The 20,712-nt window shown below is 39.3% G+C and overlaps 1 protein-coding gene across 4 annotated transcripts in view; it reads left to right on the plus strand.

Moving 5' to 3' along the window:
- Window positions 1-20,413, plus strand: part of NCOA3 (nuclear receptor coactivator 3) — a 142,689-nt gene extending 122,276 nt beyond the window's left edge. For 2 of the 4 annotated variants that reach the window (XM_058287198.2, XM_004469929.4), the window contains 10 exons: window positions 427-621; window positions 1,702-1,947; window positions 2,047-2,173; window positions 3,960-4,131; window positions 11,267-11,560; window positions 12,728-12,832; window positions 14,135-14,444; window positions 15,916-16,090; window positions 16,443-16,584; window positions 16,891-20,413. In XM_058287198.2, the coding sequence (XP_058143181.1) occupies window positions 427-621; window positions 1,702-1,947; window positions 2,047-2,173; window positions 3,960-4,131; window positions 11,267-11,560; window positions 12,728-12,832; window positions 14,135-14,444; window positions 15,916-16,090; window positions 16,443-16,584; window positions 16,891-16,902 (1,778 nt within the window). In that variant the 3' untranslated portion in view covers window positions 16,903-20,413. The remainder of the gene's footprint in view (window positions 1-426; window positions 622-1,701; window positions 1,948-2,046; window positions 2,174-3,959; window positions 4,132-11,266; window positions 11,561-12,727; window positions 12,833-14,134; window positions 14,445-15,915; window positions 16,091-16,442; window positions 16,585-16,890) is intronic. The other 2 variants (XM_058287199.2, XM_004469930.4) reach the window with 1 other exon arrangement.
- Window positions 20,414-20,712: the final 299 nt, after the last annotated feature.

Genomic DNA, 20,712 nt, shown 5'->3' on the forward strand with positions numbered 1-20,712 from the left:
GGGAAAAATAATGTTAGGAAATTGTACATTTCATTTCTTGTTTGGTAAGATGACTTATCTGGTTACATTTCACTGTAAAATTTAAATAGAGAAGTCATTTAATAAGTACACATGTGGAAGAGCCTCCATCAGTTTGAAACATTGGTGAGCTTTTCAATATTGAGTGAAACAGTTTGAATGACTATATCAGGCTACAGAGTAGTGCCCAATATTTCAACCAACACTGCAATTTGTATTTCTTCTTTATGTGGAACATGAGTCATGGTTTTGTTCTTTATTTTCTTAGTGTTTATTTTGCGAAGGAAGACTGTTTTTGTAAGAAAGGCATTCTTGTGTGGGTGGTTGATGGTGGTATTCAGTACTTAATTATTTACATATTGAATCATCAGAAGATATTTATTTTTTATACTTGTATGTTTTCAACAGGTTTGAGAAGTCCACAGTCTGTACAATCCATTCGTCCTCCATATAACCGAGCAGTGTCTCTAGATAGCCCTGTTTCCATTGCCTCCAGCCCTCCAGTGAAGAATATCAATGCTTTCCCCATGTTACCAAAGCAGCCCATGTTGGGTGGGAATCCAAGAATGATAGATAGTCAGGAAAATTATGGCTCAAATATGGGTATGTTATTTCTAATTGAAAATTTCTTTTGGGAAATGCAAATTTAAAATACTTAAAGCCGTTTAAATAGCTGAGTTCGAGTAATAGGTGTTTTTTTTTTTTTTTTAATTTTATTCACGCACCATACAGTCTGTCCAAAGTGGACAAATTATTGACTCTCAGAATAATCACAGGTTGTATATTCATCATCACAATCAGTTTTAGAACATTTTCATTACTCCAAAAAGAATAATCCCATACCCCTCATACCCTTATTATTGACCTTTAGCATTGGTATAGTACTGTTACAATTGGTGAAGAACCATTAAGATATTACTGTTAACTAATGCCCATAGTTTGTGTTAATTATATTTTCCCACATACCACCCTATTATTAGGACCTTGTAATAGTGACATACATTTGTTCTAGTCCGTGGAAGAATATTCTTACATTTGTAGTGTCAGTCACAGTCATCAGCCACAGCTGTGTATACTATGTTATATAGTCCCAAATTTATCTTCTAGTTTTCCTTCCATTGACATGTATAGTCTTAAACTTCTTCCATCCACACTAATTTGAACTAATTATATAAAGAGTAAACTCCTGGTGTTAAAAATCCAGAGTATAGGTTACCAGGATATATAATGAGCATAGAGAATGGGGAGCTGGTGCTTAATGTATGCAGAATTTTTAATAAGATTGATCGTAAATGTTTGGAAATGGATTGAAGTGATGGTAGCATATTACAGTGAGTGTAATTAACAGCACTGATTTATGGATGTGATTGTGGTGGAAAATAATAGGTTTTTGAATAACATTAGCATAATGTTTCTTTCATTAGTATCCTTCATTTAGCTTATGTCTTGGTTATTTAAATACCCTTAAGGAGGCTTTTGGTCTAAGACATTTTTCTAACCTGTAATGAATATATAGGATTGGTAGCCTATCAAAAATGTCTTCATTGTTGGTCAGCCCTATTCTTAAGATGACAAAACACTTTTTTTGTCAAAGCTTATGTTGTGTATAATAGATGTACCTACATAATATAAGAAGGATTCTATTGTAATGTGCAAAGACCTATTCATTTCTACCTGTTTTAGGTGGGCCAAACAGAAATTTGACTGTCAATCAGACTCCTTCCTCTGGAGACTGGGGCTTACCAAATTCAAAGGTCAGCCGAATGGAACCTATGAGTGCAAACTCCATGGGAAGATCAGGAGCAGATTATAATGCTTCTTTACCCAGACCTGCGATGAGTGGTTCCATGCCCACCTTGCCTCTTCGGTCCAATAGCATACCTGGTGCAAGACCCTTGTTGCAACAGCAGCAGCAGATGCTTCAAATGAGTAAGCTTCCTTTTTTAGGAAAAAAGAAAATTAGGTGTTTTGGGGTAGGTTTTGCTATGGGCATATTTGAAAATTTATATTTTCTTCTTCTTCCCCCAGGGCCTGGTGAAATTCCCATGGGATTGGGGGTCAATCCTTATGGCACAGCAACACCATCTAATCATTCAGGTTCTTGGCCAGAGGGCATGTTGTCCATGGAACAAGGTCCTCATGGGACTCAGAATAGGTGGGGCTTTATTATGTTTCTGTAGAAATGTTACTGTCAGACTATCTAGAACAGTGTCAGAATATAGAAACAAAGCCGAAAGAGAACAAGAACAGTCCTCTGTAATTGAGGTACTCAGTTGCTATCTGTATATTTTTTGAATGACTATGAGTAAAAATGAGGCTGAGGCTGCAAGAGGAGAGAGGGAAAGAGGGAGGTGACAAAACTGTTTCTGTCTAGGACCACACAGTGGTCAAACCTGAGAGCCTCTCTTTGAGATGATTGTGTCTCATTATGATGGTACCAGAAGGAGGGTGATAAATTAGCCCAGTTTTAGACAATAAGAACATGTTCCAAGTGATTTTATAAATGGTGTTCAGAGGGATAACCTCAGTTTTCTGGAAAATTCATTGGATTGAATAATTCCTTTTCTATAATTATTTAAAGCATTTCAAGGGTCATGGTGAAAGTGAACTATTGCATCCTATTTTGTTTTTGTAAAAGATTGTGGATTATGATGAGTGTATTTCGTTTTATTTAGCTTCGTCAGCATCTTATTTGCATGAAAGAGGCTACTTGTTGATGTCCAATCTAACCTTAATTCTATGATAAATTAAACAAAGCAAGAGTCAGTTGATCTACTGAGTAACCAGCAATATGACTTCATGAGTTTACTAACTTGGGTGGCTCATTACTCCGTAGAGAACATACAGTTTCTAGTTTCACAGAACTTTTCCGAGGCAGGATACATTTCTAGCCCCATACCCTTTTGCATTTTGGAGAACTGTGGCATGTTGGTATAGGTGTGTGTAATCTTATATTTGTTGACACAGAAGCTTTGTAGGCCAAGAATGACAAAAAATTATTTTGGCAACTCACCAGGGCATTGATAGTTCAACATTTCTGTCCTTCTTCTTTTTCATTTTCCCACATTTAGAGTAATATCACTGTATTAGTCAGCCAAAGGAGTGCTGATGCAAAATACCAGAAATGGGTTGGTTTTTATAAAGGGTATTTATTTGGGTAGAAGCTTACAGATACCAGGCTATAAAGCATAAGTTACTTCCCTCACCAAAGTCTATTTTCACGTGTTGGAGCAAGATGGCTGCCAATGTCTGTGAGGGTTTAGGCTTCCTGGATTCTTTCCTTCCAGGGTCTTGCTTCTCTCTGGGTTCAGGGTTCCTCTCTGCCCAGGGCTTGCTTCTTCCTGGGCTCAGGGTTCCTCTCTTCCTGGGGCTGGCTTCACTTTACTCTTCCTAGGGCTCCAGGATTAAGGCTTTTTAGCATCAAACTCCAACATCAAAACCCCTCAACTCTGGCCTTTGCCATGCCTTTTATCTGTGAGTCCCCACCGACCAAGGGATGGGGACTCAACACCCTAATGACATGGCCCAATCAAAACCCTGATCATAACTTAATCATGTCCTGGTACAGACCAGATTACAAACATAATCCAATATCTATTTTTGGAATTCATAACCATATCAAACTGCTACAGTCACTATTGCCACCTCTATTCTTACAGGGTTTTGAAAATGGCAACATTTCCCCCCAAACATCCCCATTCCCCAAATGCCCTGGTTCTGGCAAATACATTTTGGTGGTAGTCAAAGATGGTTTGGTGAAATTTTAAAATTATGAGTCTTAAATGTAAATTTGTATCATTTGCTGTTTTCTTCCCTGCTGCTTAGTTGTTCTATTTGTATTTTTAGTGTTACTGTACATTAAAAATATTGTTCATGGTTGCTGTTTTATTATTATGTTTAAAAGGAAACACCATTGATACAGTTCACAAATCTCTTTTTAGGCCACTTCTTAGAAATTCCCTGGATGATCTCCTTGGGCCACCTTCTAACATAGAAGGCCAGAGTGATGAAAGAGCATTGTTGGATCAGCTTCACACTCTTTTGAGCAACACAGATGCCACAGGCCTGGAAGAAATTGACAGAGCTTTGGGCATCCCTGAGCTTGTAAATCAAGTAGGTAGTGTTACCATGGAAATAAAAATTGTGTGTGTGTGCGTGCGTGTGCATGCATGTGTATGTGAACACGTATATGCATCTATCCTATTGTGTTACATCACTTCATGGATATCAGCATTGAGATCAGAAAATATACTTTATCATTGTGATCTGACTTCAGGCAACCTGCTGTTTTGTGAAGATGTCAAATTTTAGGCAGTTAGAAATGATCCAGTGAAACCAATATACAGGTTTTTAAAATCCCCTGTTTTACTTATTGTAGTTGAGTTCTTATTTTTATAACTGCCTTTCTCTACTGCCTAACCAACCAGTGTATACTCTGAGGAGACAAGCTTACTTTTATACTTGTTTAAATAAAACTCATTTTACATGGTAAATCTGTGACTATTCCAAGATCTCCCATTCTCAATTACATACCCAGCCTTGTGAAAATATGCCATTCAGAAATCTTCTTTTTGAAATAGATACATTTTGGAGTGGTTGCTTTTATTTAAAGGGTATGTATGCTATAGGTTTATGCATTCAGAGAGAAACGAAAATCATTGGGGTTCTCAGTCTTTGTTGGGGAGACAAACATGGTGAAGGAATTACAATAGGATGTAGCAAACACTGTCACAGAACTTTTTCGAGGAAAGATGGGGGAAACAGAGCAGTCCTGTCCTTCCTGGTATATGGCACCAGTCACACGACCTGACATTGTCTACGGATATTTGTGAAGGTGACACAGAGACTGAAAAGTTTGAGCTGCCCCTTAAAATGTAAATTTAAGCTAGAAGTAGATTTCTTTGTCCCAATACTATATAAAGTTCTGACAAAAATAGAAAGTGGTTAAAAAGAAAAAAAGCTAGTCCTGTATAATCCTGGCACAAAGAGTGAATCATTAGTAACTTTTTGGACTATACTGCTTTTAGATTTATAAAAGGTACATATGCAAATATACATGATTGTTTATTTTTATAAAATAATGGAGTAGACTTGAAAACACTTGTAACTTGTTTTACTCTATGAAATGTACCATTATTAATCTTTTCATTTTTAATATGTATATCTTTAATTTTAATGACTGTATTAGCCAAAGTGGTACTGATGCAAAATATCAGAAAATAGTTGGTTTTTATCAAGGGTACTTATTTGGGGTAGCAGCTTGCATTTACCAGGCCATAAAGCATAAGTTACGTCTCTCATCAAAGTCTTTTGCTATGTGATAGAACAAGATGGCTGCAGATGTCTGCCAGGGTTCAGGCTTCCAGAGTTCTTCTTTTCCTGGCGTTCATTTCTCTCTGGGCTCGGTTCCTCTGTTTTCTCCACAAGGTCAACTATAGACTATGCTGCTTTGCCTCTCTCCACAAGGCCAGCTGTAGACTATTAGGCAAACAGCTTGTTTCTTCCTGGGCAAGTCTCTTTTTTCCTCATTTTTTTTTTTTTAAAGATTTATTTATTTATTTTTAATTCCCCCCCCTCCCCCGGTTGTCTGTTCTCTGTGTCTATTTGCTGCGTCTTGTTTCTTTGTCCACTTCTGTTGTAGTCAGTGGCACGGGAAGTGTGGGTGGCGCCATTCCTGGGCAGGCTGCACTTCCTTTCGCGCTGGGCGGCTCTCCTTACTGGCGCACTCCTTGCCCATGGTGCTCCCCTACGCAGGGGACACCCCTGCGTGGCAGGGCACTCCTTGCGCGCATCAGCACTGCGCATGGCCAGCTCCACACGGGTCAAGGAGGCCTGGGGTTTGAACCGCGGACCTCCCATGTGGTAGACGGACGCCCTAACCACTGGGCCAAGTCCGTTTCCCTCTTTTTTCCTCATGACCAAGCTCTTCTGTGTGCTTACTTCCTGGGGCTCCAGTTCAAGATTCCAGCATCAAAAAACTCCAATTCTCTCCTTTGCCATGTTTTTCATCTGTGAGTCCCCACCCACGAAGGGGCAAGGACTTAACACATTACCGACATGGCCCAAGCAAAACCCTATAATTTAATCACACCCAGGTACAGATCAGTTTACAAACATAATATCTATTTTTGGAATTCATAACGATATCAAACTGCTACAATGGCCAAATATTATGTTATGTTGGACACATAATTTAACCAGTTCTCTATTGATGAAAATTTATATTGTCCTACATATTTTCTGTCAGCTTTTTTAAAAAAAATATTTATTTTATTTATTTCTCTCCCCCTCTCCTGTTCCCCCCATATCTGCTCTCTGTCTATTTGCTGTGTGTCCTTCTGTGTCTGCTTGTATTCTCATTAGGCGGCTCTGCGAACCGATCCTGGGAACTTCTGGAGTGGGAGAGAGGCAATTACTCTCTGGTGCCACCTCAGTTCCCTGTTCTGCTGCATCTTTTTACTTCCTCTCCTCTGTGTCACTTGTTGGGCCATCTTGCTGCACCAGCCCGCACTCCTGTGTGGGGTGGCTTTCTTGCGTGGGGCCGCATTCCTGCATGGGCTGGCACTCTGTGTGGGCCAGCTCGCCACATGGGCCAGCTTGCCCTCACTAGGAGGCCCTGGACCTCATATATGGTAGATGAGAGCCCAGTTGGTTGTATCACATCCGTTTTTCCAAACCATTTTTTGATTCATATTTTGCTTACTTATTGCCAGCTATATTTCCACCAGTAGAGTATGATAGTGTGAGTTCCTTATACCTTCACCAGCAGTGTGCTGGTGTGACTCAAATAGATGAAAGAGATCACACAGAAGCCCCAATAGATAAAAAAATGAGTGAACGAGCAAGTGAATAATCAAATAGTGGGCACTATTCTTTTAAATCTTTCCAATCAGATAGGCAAAAAAGACAATTGTTCTAAATTGTATTTCTTTGATTTGCAAGATTGAACATCCTTTATGTTTATTGGTGGTTTATGTCTTTTTTGTAGTTTTCTGATCTGCAGATTATTCTTTGTATATATATATTTGTTGATTTCTTCATTTGATAAATATTTGTCTTCTGTGTGCCAATTATACTTTTTAAAAAAAAGATTTATTTTTATTTACTTTATTTTTCTTTATTTAACTATATCCCCGTCTCCTTGTTGTTCTCATGTCTGTCTGCTCATTGTTTACTCACCTTTTCCATGAGGCACCGGGAACTGAACCCGGGACCTCCTACATGAGAGACGAGTGCCCAACAGCCTGAGACACATCTGCTCTTGTGGGCTGTGGCGTCTGCTGGCTGGTAGCATCTGGTTGTTGTGGCTGGGGGTAGCGTCTGCTTGTCTTCTTTTAGGAGGCACTGGGACCTGAACCCTGGACCTCCCATGAGGTAGGTGGGTGCCCAGGGGGTTGAGCCACATCCCCTTCTCCCAAATCTTTTAGAAGCTGAGGAATAATAGCAAGAAAATTAGTTCTTGCTCTCAAAAATCACATCCCACAGGCAAGGCAAACATCAGGCAATGACCTACACAGATAGGGTAAATGTGGTGTAAGAGAGATTATAAAAAGAAAGGCTATGGTTGTATCAGACAATAATATAAAGGGACCTGTGGTTTTCTTTGGGGTTTGTGTATGTGTGAAAGAGGATTATAAAAGTTTTTTTGGAAAAAAAAAAAAAGTATTATTTGAGCTATGATTTGAAGGAGGACAGTTAACCTAATATGTCACAGATAGTTTGCCTTTTGGCTGGGGCTTTTTTTTTTTTTTTTAATGTTTCTTTTTTGGGGCTTGTTTTTAGTTTTGCTCTTTTGTTTAAAAAATGTTTGTGTTTTCAAACCCAGGATGATGAAATAAAGAATAACTGAGGACTTATGAGTGGTCAGGAAATTTCTTTTCAGGGAGATGAGTGAGACTTGAAAGATGAGAAGGAGCCAGCTATGCAAAGAACTAGGGGAAGAATGTTCCAAAAGAGGTGCTTCAGTTTCTTAGGCAGTTTCAAAGAAGTACCATGAAGTGATTCAGCTTAAACAATGGGAATTTATTTGGTTACAGTTTTGAGACCAAGGAAATGACCAGATCAAGGCATCAAGGTGATCCTTGGTTCCTCTGCCACGTGGCAAGGCACATAGTGGTGTCTGCTGATCTCCTATTCTTCTGGGTTTCGTTGCCTTTAGCTTCTTCCTCTCTCTCTTCACCCCCCACCCCTCATTCCATTTATAAAGGACTACAGTATTAGGATTAAGTACCATCCTGAATGAGGTTGGCCACATGGTAACTGAAGTAGCCTCAAAAGATAATTACTTAAATCGGTAGTAGATGTGGCTCTAACAGTTGTGCACCTGCCTCCCACACGGGAGGTCTGGGTTTGGTTCCTGGTGCCTCCTAAAAGAGAAAACAGACAGACAGCGAGCAGACAATGAGTGTAAACAACAAGCAAAAACAAAAGCAAACACATGAGGGTGCCATCTCAGGGAGGGAAAAAAAAATTAAAAAGAAAAGATATTGTTTACAGTGAGTTTACACCCACAGGAATGGATTAGATTTAAGAACATGTCTTTCTTGCTTCCAACCACCACAATACAGCTGCAAACCACTGTAAGAGCTGTTGCATACCGAAAGGTCATTGGGCAGGAAAGTGTTTGGGGGTTCTAGAAATGAGCAAGAGTGGAGAGAGAAATGTGATGAGGTTGAAGAGGTAAATGAAGGCCAGATTCTACAAAGCCATTTTAAGAAGCCTGCATTTTCCTACGTATTCTGGGAAGCCTTTGAAGCATCTTAAGTAGGGTAGTGATGAGCTGTGCTTGACTTTTTTTGTTTTAATTCATTTTTATTTTCTGCCAAGTAATCCATATATGTTACTTAAAAATAAAATGATAGGAAAATGTTTTTATTGAAGAACTACTGTTATTTGCTCCAATCACAGGTAGTGAAACTCAACCTTTAACTATTATTTGGTAATATTTCTAAATAATATGTTTATGCTGTTATTTCTTGGCCAACTTTCATCCGTATCTATGGACTTCCTGATAAGGTGGTTGATTACATGTCCATAATCCCTTATTTGATATCCCTGGGGCCAGATGTGTTTTGGAACTCAGGAATTTTGGGATTTTAGAAAGTAAGAATGGTACATATGTACCTTAAGTTATATGATTCTCTTGGTATAGTTTTGAGCAGTATTAAAGTTTTGGGCAGTAGCGTAGTAGCCTGTGATATAACACTTCTACAGCAAAATATATAAATGCTCACCAAGTGGGATATATAGAGTTTATGTATTGCCTCATATAAGTTTTCAGGTTTAACTGTTAAATGAGTGTGGTGTTACTGAATAATCTTTAGATTTTTAAAAAGATTTATTATTTTATTAGTTGTATTTTTCTCATATACCTTCACATTCTTAACGTCTTGTAAAAGAGGAGCATTCTAGTATTTGTGCTATTAACCATAATCATCATCTACCACCAAAATCTCTATGTTATACAGTCCCTAGATTATCTTCTAGCTTTCTTTTGATTGACAACCTCCATCGATTACCAAGCATAGGTCAGAGATGTGGGAGAAAAATAGAGAGTTTAGTGTCCTGGAGTACCATAGATTGAGAATTGTTAAGAGGATTGGCTGCATAATTGACATTCCATCCCTACAGACAGGAAGATAAAGATGAATACAGTGTCTGACAGGCTCTGTCTGTCTTAGCATTGCATCTTCTTCCTCCTTCCGTCGATGATTTATTTTTACTTCTTCCCTCCTCATTTATTTATTTATTTATTTATTTATTTATAAAAGAGTTATTATTTTTTTAATTTCTCTTCCCTTTCTACCCCCCCCCCCCCCCAGTTGTCTGCCCTGTGTCCATTCGCTGTGTGTTCTTCTGTGTCCACTTGTACTCCTGTCAGTGACACCTGGTATTTGTGTGCCTTTTTTGTTGCATCGCCTTGCTGCGTCAGCTCTCCGTGTGTGCGGCACCATTCCTGGACAGGCTGCACTTTTTTCACGCTGGGCGGTTCTCCTTATGGGGCACACTCCTTGCACGTGGGGCTCCCCTACACAGGGGACATCCCTGCTTGGCATGGCACTCCTTGCGTGCATTAGTACTGCTTATGGGCCAGCTTACCACATGGGTCAGGAGGCCCTGGATTTGAATGCTGGGTCTCCCATGTGGTAGGCGGGCACCCTACCCATTGGGCCAAATCCATTTCCCTATTTTTACTTCTTTTTCCTTCACCTGCTTGTCACTAGTTTGTACACATCCTTAGCATATAGAGAGGTAATGCCTATCACATAACAGGCACTTAATAAATACTTGCTCAATGAATGTATCTCCCCCACCCTCCCATCCCCGTCCCAGCCAATGCACAAATAGTGGTGGATGGCTGGTAAAGACACTTCCAGGGAATGTGAGCTTTTTTTCTGATTTTCCTGTCTCCACAAAGTCACTTCTTACTATCTTTAAAAATATTCTTAGGTAGCAGACTTGGCTCAGTGGTTAGGGCATCTGTCTACCACATGGGAGGTCCGTGGTTCAAACCCTGGGCCTCCTTGACCCGTGTGGAGCTGGCCCATGCGCAGTGCTGATGCGTGCAGGGAGTGCAGTGCCACGCAGGGGTGTCCCCCACGTAGGGGAACCCCACGCACAAGGAGTGCGCCCCGTAAGGAGAGCCGCCCAGCGCGAAAGAAAGTGCAGCCTGCCCAGGAATGGCACCGCACACACGAAGAGCTGACACAACAAGATGATGCAACAAAAAGAAACACAGATTCCAGTGCTGCTGACGACAACAGAAGTGGACAAAGAAGATGCAGCAAATAGACACAGAGAACAGACAATCGGGGTGGGGGGGAGGGGAGAGAAATAAATAAATCTTAAAAAGAAAAAGAATATATATTAAAAAAAATTCTTATACAGATTGCATGAGAATTCATTGATCACAGTGATTTCAGTTGATATTTCATAATTGACTTCAGAAGTTTATGTTTGTACAGGAAAAACAGTATTTCTCAAGGTACTCAAAACATTTTAGATATTTGGCTCAGAAAATGTTTCATGTCTATCTGTATGATTCCCTGTGCTAGGCACTATAATACAGCTGTAAAAAGATGGGGCTACGTTCCATGTTTTCATGGAGTAAACTTGATTTTGCTTTTGGAGTTCTGCAACATCATTATACATGTATATAGACTTTATATTTTACCTTCTTTAGAGCATCTGATTTTTGTTGTTTTCTCAGATATACTCTAGTCTTTTCCTTATGTGTTTGATGTTTAAGGGACAAGCTTTGGAGCCCAAACAGGAAGCTTTCCAAGGCCAAGAAGCAGCAGTAATGATGGATCAGAAAACAGCATTATATGGGCAGTCGTACCCAGCACAAGGGCCTCCAATGCAAGGCGGCTTTAATCTTCAGGGACAATCATCATCTTTTAATTCTATGATGAATCATATGAATCAGCAAGGCAATTTTCCTCTCCAAGGAATACACCCCAGGGCCAACATCATGAGACCCCGGACAAACACTCCCAAGCAACTTAGAATGCAGCTTCAGCAGAGGCTCCAGGGACAGCAGGTATCTAGTCACATGCTCTGTTTTGGTTGGTAGTGGCTTTCCCTTTGGCCTCCCCTTCTTCACTTTGTTGTCAGCCTGTGCTCCTCAGAGGTCTTGTGGAGACTTGGAGCATTCAGGTGGGCTCAGCCCCAATTCTTCTTAATCTCCCCTAACCTAAAGCAATTCCTTTTGTTTTCACTTCTCTGTAAAATTTTATTTGTACAGATGGGAATGGTTATGGTAAAACTGAATATATTTCTATAAGATTCTATTATACAGGCTAGAAAGTGAAAAATGTCAGGATTTTTCTCAGAGTGGGGAAGAGAAAAGTGTTTTGATAAATTTATAGTCTTAAAAGTAGGTAATTTCTATTTTTTTACCAAGTCCTTATTTTAAGGACTTGTATTTTAAGGACCAAGTATTTAAACCTTCTTGATGTGAGCATTTTTTAATGAAACCTCTGCTTTCTAGATGTTTTATAAAACTTGACCTCTCTTCTAATATTCTAAGATACAACTTCTGTTTTTTTCATTGTTTCCTTAATCTCCAGCAAATCTTTTAAAAATTTAATTATTTATATTGTTTGTATTTTGAGAGTGCTGAGTTATTACATGTGGTGGGACCGAACCATATACGCAGATGAGAGAGTGTGTTTAGAATCATGTGAGGCAGACTCTTTCAGCACAGAAATACTCCTAAAAGTCAGTTTAGGTACTAGGGCAGCAGTGTTAATGTATTCGTAGTTCATTTTACTCTTTACCATTTCTTTTTACTACAAGTTACTAAGGAAAATGTATTAGAAGAGGTGGTTTACTTGGTGTTGACTCTGATCACTCTAAGGCAATTTTCCCAAGTGCCTAAATAATCTGAAGAAAAATCTGACTTTCTAAATCCTTTGAATTCCTGTTGAAGATATTCTATACATAGGCTGCAAAATTCCCCTTTACTTTTTCTCTCAGTGCCAAACAGTAAAACTTCATGTTCTAGCCAAAGGCTTTTCAGTGTTAACTCTTTTCAAATGTAAAAGTATACCAGTTTAATTTAGATGTTTATAGCTTGTGACTTAACAAGTCAGTGGGTTTGGGGGATGTCATCATGACCTCATCGGGTGGTGCTGAGGGTTGGGAAGGCTATTTTGGGCTCACTGACATGCTCTACTTGCACTGTAACTGGCCTGCCTCTCCTCAGTTTTTGAATCAGAGCCGACAGGCACTTGAAATGAAAATGGAAAACCCCACTGCTGGTGCTGCCGCGGTGATGAGGCCCATGATGCAGCCCCCGGTGAACTCGCAGGTGAGAAGAACCAGTCTTCCTGTATTCACAGCACGCTCAGCACTGGCACAGGGCCTGGCCTGGGCTCGACTCCCAGGATATGTTTGTTCAATAAAATAAAGTCATTCCAAATTTTTTGTGTAAGAAATAGTTCTACAGTCCCACCAGACTTTGCTTTTTAGTTCTTCTTTCTTGCTGGTGACAAGAAGGAAAGGGGGGAATGCTTTCATTATAGGCATTGATGATTTTTAAATTAACTGTCTTTGTGAGAAATTGTGTTATGAGAAAAGCTGTTATTTACTTTTTAAAAATGTAAAAATAACCTGTAAACTTTTCTTTCTTCACGGATTATGAAAACACATGCTCATTGAGTAAAATTTTGAAATTATAAGAAGTATAAAGAAGAAAATAAGTAATACATAATCCTACTCTCAGCCACAATCTCTGACATGACTGTTTTCCCATAGTGGGAGGCATGATACTAAAGTTCTCCTCTTTACCTCCAGTCAGAGGTAGAGAGGGTAGGAAAGTATTTTCTTAATATGTACAAGGCAGATGACTACATCCCAGTCCTCTACTGTGGCTGGAAATATTGTCCATAATAATTGTTTAAGAAACAGCAACTGAAAAGTACCCAATTTTTACTGTCTTATGCTTCCTTGGAAGTTTTGATATCTTTATTTTCTTGATAATCAGACATCCTGTATTAAGCTGAGCTAGGATGCCCTCTAAAACAATGATAAAAGTTTGCTTCTCAGAGATGATTTTCCCAGTTGGTATAGCCAGAATCTTTCTAGAATATATCACTCCCTTAACTGCCAAAGAGTTTCTCGTTGTCATCACTTCTTTCAGAAAATTGAATGAGACTGAGACCATCTGGGGTGGTTCCTGCTTATCTGAGTCTAACCCCATCCTTTTTCTGGTTCCCTTCTTGTGGCCTCCCTTCCCCACTAGCAAACCTACGGTTTTTCATAGTTTTATTTTATAGCCCTTGAATAGTTCATCCTCAGATTAAATCCCTAGATATTCTTTTGCTTTGAGGATGGTTTTCTAAATATGTTAAAGCTGGATAGCTTATCTGCTTTTATTCTGTTTATTTCCTAGCCTAAAATAATTTCCAGGTCCCTTTTCTTCAGCCACCCTCCTCCAAATTGCCAGAAAGCCTTTACTGAAAGAGGATTGTGTTTTCTCTTTCCTTATTGACAAGAAAAGGCAGTGTTTTTTCCTCTGTGTAGTACCTAATGTGTTGTGGGTTACTATATAAATGAAATTGGCTGGTTCCTGCTTTGTGTGTGTAATGGCGCTCTTTCTGGGTATTATTAGCAGGGCTTTCTTAACGCGCAGATGGTTGCCCAGCGCAGCAGAGAGCTGCTGAGTCATCACTTCCGACAGCAGAGGGTGGCGATGATGATGCAGCAGCAGCAGCAACAGCAGCAGCAGCAACAGCAGCAGCAGCAGCAGCAGCAGCAGCAGCAGCAGCAGCAGCAACAGCAGCAGCAGCAGCAGCAGCAGCAAACCCAGGCCTTCAGCCCACCCCCTAATGTGACTGCTTCTCCCAGCATGGATGGGGTTTTGGCAGGACCTGCAATGCCACAGGCTCCACCTCAGCAGTTTCCATATCCACCAAATTATGGTAAAAAACAGTTGAAAATATGCCTTCCCCAAAGTGACATTGCTAAGAACATAAATTTACTGCATCTGTTGTGTCTTAAAAACAAATTCTTAAGTCCATCTTATTTTTCCACAAAATGAAGTTAATTACAAATAATAGAGGGAAAAAAGTGCCTACTGTAGTGCTAGGAATTGAGGTAAATGTGGCCTATTATCTGAATATTTTTACAGGCCTTGTTTTGTTCAGCCCAAGTGCCCCATCCTTTGTCTTTTCTTTCCCTTCCCTGCCCCCTCCTTTCCCTTCCAGTATAGTGGAACTCTGAAATCTCTGATAACTTTGTCAAATCAGGGAAAAGAATGAGGTATGGGTTTTTATGTTATTTTTCTTGGTGACTTGGAATTATTATCAATTACAGTAATGCATATACATCTTCAATTCTGCCTTTGAGAGGTTCCAGGAACATGGTGGTGTGGGAGTGGGGGTCTACTGGGAAAATTATATTTTAGGATGCAGTCCTGCCAGAGGCAGTAGCTCCTCTGCCCTTTAAACGGGGATGTGAAAAAATGAAAAATAAAAAAAATAAAGGGGAATGCAATGTGAAGTCCCTTTGGAAGAGAAAGCTCAGGGAAGTGACTGCTCTTAAAGTGATCTGGACAGTGTGCCTTTCTGTAGTAAGCTGTTATTTGAGTTGGCATCATGAGGAGAAACAAGAATACTTGGGGCAGACTTGGCCCAGTGGTTAGGGCATCTGTCTACCACATGGGAGGTCCGTGGTTCAAACCCCAGGCCTCCTTGACCCATGTGGAGCTGGCCCATGTGCAGTGCTGATGCACACAAAGAATGCCATGCCACACAGGGGTGTCCCCACGCAGGGGAGCCCCATGCACAAGGAGTGCACCCCGAAAGGAGAGCCGCCCAGCATGAAAGAAAGTACAGCTTGCCCAGGAATGGTGCCGCATACACGGAGACCTGACACAAGATGACGTAACAAAAAGAAACACAGATTCCCATGCCTCTGACAACAAAAGAAGCGGACAAAGAAGATGCAGCAAATAGACACAGAGAACAGACAACCGGGGCGGGGGGGGGGGGGGGGTGGAGAAATAAATAAATGAATCTTTAAAAAAAAAAAAGAGAATACTTGGGAGGCACATCGTGTAGTATTTTATATCTTATATTTACTATCCCCTCCTACCTTTAAAATTTTTTTTTATTATTTTTTTAAATTAGAGAAGTAGGTTTATAGGAAAACCATGTAGAAAATACAGAGTTTCCATATCTCCCTCCTATACCTTTCATTAGTGTAGTACACTTGTTACATTTGATGAAAAATATTAATTGTACTATTAACTGTAGTCCATGGTTTACATTACGGAAGTCTATGATAGAATGCTGATATTCTGAGGAGGTAGCTTTTGAGCAGTGTTGTAATTCTTTTTATTCTTCCCCTTCTCTCTGTCCCCCCACCTTTTTTTTTTTTTTTTTTTTTAAGGAATGGGACAACAGCCAGATCCAGCCTTTGGTCGAGTGTCTAGTCCTCCCAATGCAATGATGTCATCAAGAATGGGTCCCTCCCAGAATCCCATGATGCAGCACCCTCAGAATGCACAGATGTACCAGTCCTCAGAAATGAAGGGCTGGCAGTCGGGAAACTTGGCCAGGAACAGGTGAAAAACAGTGGTTTCAAAAGTTATTCACATCCTTGTGCCAAAAGCTTGGGTAGTTAATCTCTATTTTTTGGTCAAGCTTGTTTGGGTGGAGAGATCGAAATGCCTGGGTTCATATTAGAAAATGTGTTATTTGCCTTGTCCATTTTGAGAATTTTTCATACCATGTAGGCACAACCATCAGGGTTTTGAATACAGACAGCTGTGAAAAAAGGAACTATGGCTGGCTAGGAGTTTTCTCTTCTGCTTTCTGCTTGAGAAAAGCTGCACTTGACAAAATCAAGATAGTCTGTATGTGCATTTCCCATGTTGCTAAAATGTCTCAGGATACAATTTCCCTCTTTTTTTACAGCTCTTTTTCCCAGCAGCAGTTTGCCCACCAGGGGAACCCTGCGGCTTACAGCATGGTGCACATGAACGGCAGCAGTGGCCACATGGGGCAGCTGAGTATGAACTCCTTGCCCATGTCTGGCATGCCCATGGGGCCTGACCAGGTACAGGGCTCCTTTCCTTACCTTGGCAAAGGTTTTTCTTTTTCTGTGGAAAGAACCAAATCCTCAACAGTTATCTAAAGGGCCTAGGTAGATTTTTTTAACTTGAATGTGTAACTTAAAAATATAGTCACATAAAACACTTTCAATCTGAGGAGCTTGGGCCATTATATAATTTTGGTAACTTGGGACCTGAAGAATCTGAATCAGTCAATCAGTCCAAGCCACACAACCCTGAGTATAGGTGTGGGTTTTTTTGTGTTGCGCAGAACACATGGTTTACTCATGTCTCTTTTCTGTTGCTAACAGAAATACTGCTGACATCTCCACACCAAGACCTCCAAGGAAATCACTGTACAAATGACATTGCACTAGGATTATTGGGAGGTAAAGAACCATTGTTCAGGCCTCTATCTCTGAAGGACCAGCTTTGCATCTGATGTCATTTGAGCAGGACTGGATTTTAAACTGAAGCGCAATATCTACCTGTGTTTTTTTCTTCTTCTCTATCATGGTTTTCAAAATGGACAAATACTTCTGGTGTTCTGCCTTTTAGATATGTGATTCTGGAGATATGGAGTGTTATTGATTATGAGACTCTCCTCTGTCACTTCTTTTTGCCTTGTTATCCAAAGTTTCTCTAATGTAGGTGGGCCAGAGAATGTTGGAGAAATTAAGAGAGGTTAGAAACTTAGTTTTCCTAGTTACAGTGTTGGACAGAGAGCAGTCCTAGCCTTCAGCTGTTTTTGTCACCACCAGGTAGTCCTAGGTTGAACTTTTGTCCAAGTAGAATTGGCATTTCTGCATTCTTAAATTCTTTCATTATAGTGTTGAATTGGTAAGTCCCTATTCTTTGTCCTCCCAGACTTTCTCCTCACTAGGACTTTAATTTGCCTCTAATGTCCTGTAATACTTCACCTCCAAGAATTGTCATTGATGTCAAGTGGCTTTGCAGAAGGGAAAAATGAGATGACAGTATTGAATTGCAGCAGTAGCAAATCTTTCACATGCTAACGTGCAGCAGAGTGCACTTTATTTAAAAAGTAATGGATAAATGCAATATTCTTGAGGTCTTGAGGAATGGTGAAACCACATTCCTAGTTTTTGTCTAAATTAATCTGTTGGACAAGAACTATTTTTTTTTTTTTTAAATAATGGTGTCACCCTTTGCCTATATGGTAGAGCAATAATGCTTTTTGAAAATAAACTTCAAAAAATCCAAGGCCAGGTACTGCATTCTGAATCAGAATTTCGCAGTGTTTCTGTGAATAGATTTTTTTTTTGTAAATATGACCTTTAAGATATTGTATTATGTAAAATATGTATATACCTTTTTTGTAGGTCACAACAACTCATTTTTGCAGAGTTTGTGAAGCTGATTATTTAATAATGTTGACTTTAGTAAGCTCAGTGTGGTAAGGTTGCAAACAGAAGAGACATCCCCTGAATTAAGCAGTCTAGGGGAGGGGGCAGTGGTCCACAGCTTTTCCTTTTCTTTTAGCCTTACATGACTTATACTCTTTTCAATCTCTTAATGTACACCCTCCCCACTTTTTAAAAAACAACAACAGATCACTTGTTTAGATGTAGGCAGCAGTTAAAAATTTTTTTTTCTTTTTAAATTTCTCCATCAGAACTAAGTTTAATTTTGGGGGTGGGGGTGGGGTGGGGTGGGGAGAGAGGATAGAGATGGGGAGATAAACTTAAAAAAAGGCTATCAAGAATTGAAAAACAAAAACAAAATCAAGCAATTGGATTTGAAAAAAATCTTTTGGATTTTTAGTGGTCCCTAAATTAATAGCAATTGAGTTTATTTTTAATTTTTAATTGAGTAAGTTGCATTTTAGGAGTGCTTTAAGGTTTTGGTTGCTAACTCAAATTCTACATTGAGCTCTCAAGAGTAGAATTCTTGCGTGTGATTCCTGATACCTGCTCAGCTGTCTTGTCATTCTGCTAGTTTGATATTTTCACTAAGTCCCTGTGAATTAGAATAGTATCATTATAGTATTAGTATTATTTCCTAAGACGCTCAGTATCCAAAATAGCCACTTTTGCTGTGATGAAGAGCTGCAGCCTAACTCAGCACCTTTGACCCGTCTCTTCTACCTGCTGCTTTCTGCTTTTGCTGCTCCTTGGCACCTTTTCAAGCCAATTGGGAGTTGGGGATACTTATTAGGTTCAAACAGTTGAATGAGAATGACATTGGATTTTTGGAATATCTGTGGATTTGAAGTCTCTGCTAGCCTTGTTGTCACTTTTTAGCAATAATTGAGAGCCAGTTTTTTTCTTTTTAAATTTCAAACATGTTTAACCAATATTTCTAGAAGTCTCTGAAGGTAAGATTATTTTATTTCTTCGATTTGCTTATGAATAGGTGAAACCTGGTATTTCTAGAACAGAGTGCATTCAGTTTTCTCAAGTGTATAGATAATTATGAGTTTGCCCTTCCTACTCCCCATTCCAAAGGTTAAAAAAATAAATTTAAGCTTGTAAATCCATAAACTTCCATCACAGCAGCCTATGCTTTTCAGATAACATATCCTGTCTTTGTTTGGAGTCAGAGGCATAGCTGAATAAGTTTGTCTTTTTAGGCACAGTTGTGTCAGGTGTATGTGAATCTTCCTTGTTTAAGTCATGTGTGCGTGGGAGAAGTAGAGTGGTGCTCTTACCTTTCTTGACTTTTAAAAATTATTAAAAACAAAACAAAACAAGACAAAAGTTGTGATTCTTTTCCTTAGTCCTAACTCCAGAGTAACTGGAAGGTAGTATCCCCTTTTTATATGGAAAAAAATTTATTATAAGTTTTTATATTTTCTACTTGTTCATTTTATTGGTGCAGACTTTAAGATTTTGATTTTCTTCTAATAGGTGCAGTCTGTGAGATAATTGTGGTTTTTACGTTTGTTCTTTTATCTTTTTCAAATAATTCTCTTTGTACTCCTGCTGCCTCCTTCCCCCCCTCACCCGCCCCCCTTTCTAAACCTCAATATCTATTGGGTGAACAGTATACATATTGTTTCTTTTCATGTGCATTTAGAATGTGGGATATTTCCAGTATCTACTTTTTGCTGAATCCAAAGATATATAATATAAATATATATTTTATAAAGATCAAAGTGATATAAAGGAGATACATGTTCCTTCAAAAAACAGATAGCAGCTGCATTGTTAATGTTCTTATTATGATGTCGCTTTTCTAAACTGTGCATCTGGATCTAAAGTTGTAAATATCAATAACCAGTACTACTTAATTAGTATTTAATATCTAAGGTGAGTTGGGCTTATATAGGGTAGGGATCTACAGGGGATAATTGACTTGCTATCTTAGAATTTTTTTGGTTCAGAGGTAGGTGCATCTGGAAAGTAAACAGAATGGATTGCCAGTTACCCATATGTCTGTCCAGTTCCCTTTTTATTTGCAGAAGCCATGAGTTTTGTTCACAAGTGTGAAATTAATAGGAAAACCTTTAGGATGGATGCAATTTTCACCCTGCTTCAAGGGAACAAGCTGTTTTCCAGCTTCAGAGCAAGCTAATCATGAGCAGGGTATTTTCTTTTTCCTCCCTTTTCTCTCATCAATATGTGGGATTTTGAAGAGGATATAAATGTCATTCTGAGAGCAATATTTAAATTCTCAGGAGTTGACTTATAGTATTGAGAATGAATTCAATTTCAGTTGAGTTTATATAAAATGTTTAAAAAAATTAAATCATTCTTTACACTGCAAAGAATCAAAACCACATGGGATAATTTATGAAATTGTTGGGTGGTAAGCTATGACTGCTTTGCTTATCATTTTGGATGTCATGTAAATAAAGGTTTCTATTTAAAATTGGAGCCTAAGAGCTTGCTTTCCCCCCACCCTCTTTTTTAAATTTAAAATTCCTGTTTGATTATGTCTCAAAAAACAAGGTTAAGGAAGCCTGTTTCAAATAATGGTAGCAGTTTCTGTGAGGTTAAAAGAATATTTTTGCTAGGGATCCTTGGCCTGTTTTGGGGGCACTGAAAAGCATGGGGATGTTTTATAAAATGTGAGTGCTTATGGAGTATCTTGTCATCTGTTAAATGAGAAATGGGTTGGACTGGGTATTGGCTGAAGCTCCTCCCATTTCTCCCATTGCAGAATTCTGA

The sequence above is a fragment of the Dasypus novemcinctus genome, chromosome 24 (assembly GCF_030445035.2).
Source record: "Dasypus novemcinctus isolate mDasNov1 chromosome 24, mDasNov1.1.hap2, whole genome shotgun sequence".
NCBI classification, from domain to species: domain Eukaryota; kingdom Metazoa; phylum Chordata; class Mammalia; order Cingulata; family Dasypodidae; genus Dasypus; species Dasypus novemcinctus.